The sequence below is a fragment of the Carassius gibelio genome, chromosome B13 (assembly GCF_023724105.1).
Source record: "Carassius gibelio isolate Cgi1373 ecotype wild population from Czech Republic chromosome B13, carGib1.2-hapl.c, whole genome shotgun sequence".
In the NCBI taxonomy this organism is placed as follows: domain Eukaryota; kingdom Metazoa; phylum Chordata; class Actinopteri; order Cypriniformes; family Cyprinidae; genus Carassius; species Carassius gibelio.
In genome coordinates, this window is record NC_068408.1 from 25,338,683 (window position 1) to 25,346,486 (window position 7,804).

The 7,804-nt window shown below is 38.7% G+C and overlaps 1 protein-coding gene across 1 annotated transcript; it reads left to right on the plus strand.

The window, feature by feature from the left end:
* The first annotated feature begins 5,630 nt into the window (after window positions 1-5,630).
* foxg1d (forkhead box G1d) lies at window positions 5,631-7,514 on the plus strand. The gene has a single exon (XM_052573390.1). It carries the CDS (start codon window positions 5,835-5,837, stop codon window positions 6,690-6,692), a length of 858 nt encoding a protein of 285 aa, XP_052429350.1. The 5' UTR covers window positions 5,631-5,834; the 3' UTR covers window positions 6,693-7,514.
* Window positions 7,515-7,804: the final 290 nt, after the last annotated feature.

The following is a 7,804-nucleotide window of genomic DNA, read 5'->3' on the forward strand; positions in this document are numbered from 1 at the left end:
GGTTTACATAATACAGGACACATCATTAATCTACAGCGGCTCATATCCCTGCTCAGATCTCACAGCTCTCAGATTCCTCCAGTCCACACCGTCTGACATCCAGCTAACTTTGATTTGTTTTACAATCCAGTGGCACAGTGAGTCAGAAGAATTACAGTATAGCTTCTTAAAAACAGCCAACCTTACAATCCATACACATTCATACTTAGAAATCACACTAGCATGTCATGATAGGGCACTTTTCCAGTCTAACCACTAGATGTCAGTAGCAGCAGATGAACTGAGCTGCATCTGAAGGACTGAAAACAATCACAGAAGTGCATAAAGCTGGCCACTTCAGAATGAAGTTTTACAGTAAAACAGCAGAGAAAGTACAGACAAACTCAGTAAAAATTTATGATACAACTGACAACGAGGTCTGAAACCACTTCAGGTTGATTCATTCAGACAGTTTCCTTGGTTTCTCACACCAATGAGACTAAATAAATAATTAAACTAATTCTGTGGTCACTGAAGTAGCTCTTTATTTGTATATTGTGAGCGACTCTGTGCTGCAGGTAACATCAGGAGCTGACACAGAGGCATGATTTAATACTTTCTATCTTTGATCACGTTGTAAGACACTTGTGAGATCTGTCTGTGTGCCGTTACAGCTGAGGAGAGGATCTCAGATCACTGTGGACTACTGTGGACTACTGCAGCTCTGTACTTCAGGTTAGTGATGGACGGACACATGTGATGTATTCATGAGAGCTACAGCCGCTCAATTCTGTCTTTCACAAGAGACAGCCTTGAACATGTGTGGATTTACACTGAGATATACAATTAACACATTTAACACATCAAGTAGGCTACTTTTACTTTGATTTTATAAATTGAATATTGTCCTACTCCCCTACTTTATATATTTATTTGTTCATTTAACTTTATTTGTATTTTATTTAAATTTTTTCTTTTTCTTTTAGTTTTATTTTCACCTAGGCTTCAACTTTTCTTGCCTGCTGATGTGAATATGTATATTGTGTTGTAATATTTGTATGTACGCTCAGGTTTGTTTGTAAATCTGAAACTTTGAATGCCTTTTTTTGTTAAGGTTCAATAAATGTCAATAAAAAAAAAAAAAATAAAAAAAAAAAAAAAAAGCTCACACAAGCCAAAAAAAAAAAAAACATCAAGTACTTTTACAAAAAAATGATTCATTCCCATCAGTAGAACTTGTGAGGGGCACCACGCTACATGTTATATGAGGGCCAATACATCAATAAGCAATAAGTTATATCTGTGTTACATTTCAGACACAATAATCTAATTATTGTCTGTTCTTGTGCAGTTTCACCAGTGAAAATCTTAGCTCCAGGACTGTAATCATTACTGAATGAATCCTCATTACTGAAGGAATCGACTGAGCCAATGATTCAGTGAGTCATTCATAAAGACAGACACAGGCTAAATAAATGATTAATAAGCGGTATGCTAACAATTTACAAATGGGTGGGAAGTTATCTTAAAAAAAAATCATGAAATAAATCAAACAGACCATTAGATGGTTTATTAGTTATTAGTTGATACATTATCACTTAGAAATCATTGAAGTGTTTAAGTCAGATCTGTTAATTATCTCAATAAACAACCATTAGTAAATGATCATTTATTGATGAGCTTGTAATCTTGTGTGTTTAAAAGCACAAACATGCAGGTATTATTAAGAAGAGTAACTGAAGTGTTTTGAGGTGGATAAAGATGTGTAAATGGCTCAGTCGTGTTAAACCCGTTCTGTCATCAGCACAGACTTGTGTTGTGTGTGGATCTATAGTGATGAAGTGCACCTCACCAGTCAGCACACCTGTTATAGAAGATGTGTGAATCATCCCCTAATCTAAAGTCAAATCTGTTCATCACTTCTAAATGTCTTACATATGTCTTTGTTAAAATCAACTGTCAAAAAATCAGATATGTGCTTGTGAATACACCTTTGCTAAGACTATTACATTTGTTTCTAACTGCTCTCTCACACAGAATCTCTCCTTGTCACAGTTTCTGGAAGCTGTCGGTCAGACAGCAGAAGCACACACCAAATCTGTAAAACCAGACACTAATTATCAGCCTTTGACTCAGTTTTCAATTTAATTTCAGAAAACACTTTTTACAAAACACAACGCACAGTTCTCTGTGTAACACACAAACGTCTAGCAGGAATTAATATTATGCAAAGCTGTTTGCAAATGTTGGTTTATGAGATGTGTTTGTGATATTTTGAATGCAGTGCTAAATTTAGCAAGATATGCGAGGCATTTTGTGTGTAAAGTTTTGGTTGTAAACAGCTGGAAAAAAACTGTAACCAAATCTACAGGGCATACATGCCAACCCTCCCGATTTTTCCGGGAGACTCCCGAATTTCAAAGCCCCTCCCGAAAATCTTCCGGGCCGACCTTTCTCCCGAATTTCTCCCGATTTCCACCCGGACAACAACATTTCTACATCATCCGTCACTTGGCGCCGTTTCAGACCGAACAATAGGGACTTAGCAACAGCCTCTGGTGGAACGGCAACGCCATTCTGCCGTTATATTGCACATGCGCGAATTTAACTGCTACTTTGTGACGTTCTCCTTTAACGGTCTACTACGGGAGAACAGCTGATTTGCCGGAGTCGCTTCAACGTGAGAGATTAGGTGAATAAATGTTATGGCATATGACAGTTTATGATTGTCTGATCACAAACGATCTCATTGGGAATCCCGAGAACATCTATATTGGTAATAAAAAAAATATTTTATTTTACCATGATACGAAAAAAAAAAGAAAAAAGATAGCTTGAATGCGCTGTAAGTCGCTTTGGATAAAAGCGTATGCTAAATGCATATATATAAAAAAATCTACCAGAATTGGTAGGTCACATTTTCTGACACAAAATTAATTTAAGCATTTGTCTTCCTCCATGTAATCAAGGTTAAAAGGCAAGTATTGCTTACATGGTAAATCTAGCTCTTTTCTTATTTACATCATACAATATTAAAAACTCATTTTCTGACAAAAGATTGTGACAAATGGGTTTGGGTTGTGATGGGTTGTTGTTACTGTACCTAATATGTATGTATAAACTATGTACAGATATATGAATTATATTCTTCTTTACGTTTGTTTGTGTGTGTGATTATATATGACCCCCCCCCCCCCCCCGCCCCCTTTCTGAATATCTCCCGAATATCTGAGGTCTCGAGGTTGGCAAGTATGCTACAGGGGCAGGTCTACGTGGTGGTCGCCATAAAAATGAACCAGTCACAAGACACCGGCCCACATAAGATGTCTTGTGATTGGTTCATTTTATGGCCAATCAGTCTATAGACTTTACTGAAGTTCGCGAATCAAAGAAGGTCAGTGTCGTCAGAGAAACAACGCTCGTGTGGACTTGGGCTTTTACTTTATCAAGTGTGGGAAGTCGAGACTGGGAAATTCGGATCATTATAACGACTCGGACTTTTGAGTCACGTTCAGCAAAATGAACGAATCTTTTTTCGAGTCATTTCGTTCATTTTAGCAAAATGTAATTGAAGTGTTACGTGTTACTTCCCCAACACATCTAGTACTTACGCAAACTTTGATCACACAAACAATACAAAACTAAAATGCTATAAAGATACAGAAAAGATTAATTAATTATTTTCCTGGGTCTTCAGTCTGTGATTAACTCATCTCTTGTCTGACAAGTCTTCGGGTTCAAATCATTCCTTAATCACGTGACAGACCCATGCGCTGTGTTTTTGTAACTGTTTCTTGAGGATCTGTGGTGTGTTATTAATTTATAAATAAATAAAACCTTGTTATAAATAAAATATTGATTTGTCTTTTTGACTGTCTATCAGTAAATAAACACTAGGCTATAATAATATAATAATCCAAGTATTTATAGCCTAGTTTAATTTTTAATCCAATTTTGAGTTTGCTGGTATAATTATTGCTTTTCCTAAACAGACTTGACAAATTGGTCTAATATATGTATAAGATGCTTGCTAAAAAAGGACATAATGACATAAATTAAAAGCAAATAACATTTTGAATCCTAAACAAGTAACACTCCTGTTGTATAGTCTAATCTGAAGGGTGAACTCAAAAGACATAAATCATACAAGGTCATTTTTGAAGATTAGAAGAGCAAAGTGATGTTTCAGTCATAGAGACGACTCGTTCTTCCCCAGTCACACTAAAGATTCGAACCGTTCAAGAACGACACATCACAAGACCCCAAACAAAGAGCTGGAAACCTTTCCTGTATGGTTTAATATGTTTGTATGGTTTTCTCAGATCAATGTTTTTACCCCGTCTGCTCGCGTAGGTCGTGGTTGATTTCAATCGAATGTTCAGTCAAAGTTTAATAAAACACAATAAAAGTAAAATACACTGGGCGCTATCAAACAATAAAGAGTCATGGTGATTTGCATATTTAGTATCAGTTTATTTTGTGACAGTGACAATATGCACAGAATGTTCCATAATAATAATTGTCTGGTGACACGTTAATTGTTAATGCATGAGAGTAAGTCAGTTAAATTGTCAGACCTAACTTAGTCATGTACACGTGAAATGATACGGATGCATTCTGTGCATTTCATTCACAATTTGAATTTTTTTTTTTTGAATTGAGAATAACAGACACACATAAGTGTTTCCTTTGAAGGCAGGGAAGAGAGCAGAGATATAGGGAGTTTCTTTCAAATAAAAAAATAAAAAAATGATTTATTCTCAAATTTAACTTAATATACAGGGATGACAAAAAACTAAATAAAAAATGTGCTTTAAAATCAATAGGATTTACATAATATACTGTAGAATTAAGCTTTTTTTTTTTGTCACTAGCGGCCACCCCATGTGGAGGCAGTGCCCCAGCATGCCCCCCCCCCCCCCCACTGGAAATACGCTAGACACGCCCCTGCTAATCCACCATTTTTTGTCTAAAGAATTGTCTTTATATTAAAGATCCTATAACAGAATTTTACAGATTCAGATTAAAAGATGTTGTTAATAAAGTAGCTGGTTCATGTTAAGAAGCCTAGCATTATTTTTATGGAAGGTTCTGCCTTGAAGAAAAAAACAAAAAAAGGTAATTTCTTGTTATTCTTTTAAGTTTCTGAAGGCTGAAGCTGCACGACAGAAACCATTAGCCTGCAGTCAATTCATTAATAACTAAATAAACCAATCTTTTCTGTGACAGCCCTGTGAAGTCAGTAAACAGCGATTTAATTACTTCATTCATTAAATCTGATACATTTTATTACTATTAATTAATGTTTTTAATATATGTTGCAGGTCTCTCCAACTTTGTGTTTGTTGTCAAATACAGAGTTATAAAAATGACAAGTAAACATTTACATTTATGTCAGTTTGTGACATTACAATCATTATAGTGACACACATTTTGAGCTCATTTGTGCTTAACACAACTGCTTACTACTGGACAAACCACGCTGAATATGTTGGGAAATGTTATTTATTCCTGTTATGCAAATCTGAATTTCCAGAAGTCATTTCAGAAGCAGTTTAATAATGTTAATACCATTCATACCTGAGAGAGAGAGAGAGTGTGTGTGTGTGTGTAGGTGTGTGTGCGTGTGTGTGTTTGTGTGTGAGTGTGTGTGTGTGGCCTAGCAGGCTGCATATATCTGTCATGGAATGATAAAGTTGTGGTGGGCCAGGTTCTATATCAGATCAGATGAGATGTGTGTTAGATCAATCCTCTGGAGGCTCCTCCCTCGATCAGTGATGAAGGAACCTGTAATTAGTGAACTCTCTCCTCTCGAGCGATGTCCTGACACAGCCTCAGAGGTCTGATGAAGAGACATGGATCAGACGGAATCACCGGCGCCGCAGAAGCCCAGCTGCTTCAGTATCAAGAGTCTGCTGCGACGACCGGAGAAGCGCGAGCCGCCACCGGGAGACACGGGTCCCGCGGAGGAACCCACCGACACCGCGGAGGAACCGAGCAGATCCGCGAAGCTCGACAAGCCGCCCTTCAGCTACAACGCGCTGATCATGATGGCGATCAGACAGAGCCCCGAGAAGAGACTGACGCTGAACGGGATCTACGAGTTTATCATGAAGAACTTTCCGTTCTACCGGGAGCACAAGCAGGGCTGGCAGAACTCCATCCGCCACAATCTGAGTCTCAATAAATGTTTTGTGAAAGTGCCCAGACATTATGATGACCCGGGGAAAGGCAACTACTGGATGCTGGACCCCTCGAGCGACGACGTGTTCATCGGCGGAACCACGGGCAAACTCCGGAGGCGCTCGGTCCCGTCCAGAGGAAAGATGAGCATCCGAGGACTGCGGTGTCCCGTGGGGCTGGGGATGAACGAGACGCCGAACACTCCTCTGTACTGGCAGATATCGCCTCTGTTATCGTTACACCGTCCGCATTACAACGGGACGCCGCACGGGTTTGTGAATCCAGCGCACGGTTACGGTTCTCTCGTCCCCGGGGTCGAGCCCGTTCCGGGGAGCTGTGGCGGTGCTCTGGCTCTGACGGACTCTTACGGGATGTGTTCGTCAGGATACCTGCAGCAGCACGCGTTCAGCTGTCAGACGTCCCTCACCGACTCCCGGAGGACCGGCTGGGCACCGTTCTCACGCGCCGTTACCGGTGCCTTACCTGCTGCTCTGTCCCGCCGAGACCGAGTCTCTCCGGAGTCCGTTTAAACCCACGGGGAACCTTATTTCGTTGCGATGAAATCATATAATCCTGGACTAAACGCTTCTTCGCACGGGTTTGCGTCAGATCGTGCTGTTTACGCAGAAACGGACTCCGGCGCGCACACGACACGCAGTTTATTCGCCTGGAAAGCGCCAGCGTTTGGTGAAAAATTACTTTCATGCGATTTAACTCCAGACTATTTATATGTATGAAATATATTATATTATATTTCAGTCCCGCTGAAATGATATTTGTTGCTGGTCATAATTTAATTGGGAGTCTGAGAATAAGACTCATCAGGGCTTTGATTTATTTCCGTTTCCTCGGTCCCACTCATAAGAAATCTGTCATTGGTGATGTGGAGCTCACAGTTCAAGAGTCCCACAGATCACAAACATTACTTTTGTCTTTTTCAGATGAATAAACACAATAAGGAGAATCTCTTGTGAGACTGGACTCAGACTTGTTCAAATTACTAGGCTATACATTTTATATCCTATTGTCCTCATTTTACTAAATGTAGCCTGCCAACATTAAAGCTGCAGTCGAATGGTTTTAAATATACAAACGAATTAAAGTCTAGTATTAAAATATTAGGCATAGGACGCAATCCGTAAACGAATAACTGCTAAATAAACACATGATCCAAGAATCTGTTTTAATGCATGCGATCTAAAGCAGTGTGTTGGTCTGAGGCTGACTGATTAAAACATCAACACTGACAGAAATCAACTCACTTCAGTGGAAGACGAATCCAGAATAAACCAACATTATTACTATTATTTCTTTACAATGTTGCACTTTAAAAAAGAGATTCGTTGTTTAGCACTGAAAAAAAGCGCTTGTGTATTTACAGAAATTAAGAATTTGTACTAATAATAAATACATTAATAAACAATAAATGTTTTTGTCAAAAAGCAAACAATTAAAATGTGGGGGATTTCTCTTTACAGTGTCTGTTTTTTTTTAAATTGAACTGTATGATATGAGCAAATTTAATTAAACAGCGAAAAATAAATTGCATTCATTAAAGTAATATAATTCTGAAGAGATGACCAGAAATAATCTTAAAACTCCTCCAGTGTCAGGAGCTGTCGGCTCTCTAAAACAAATGAAC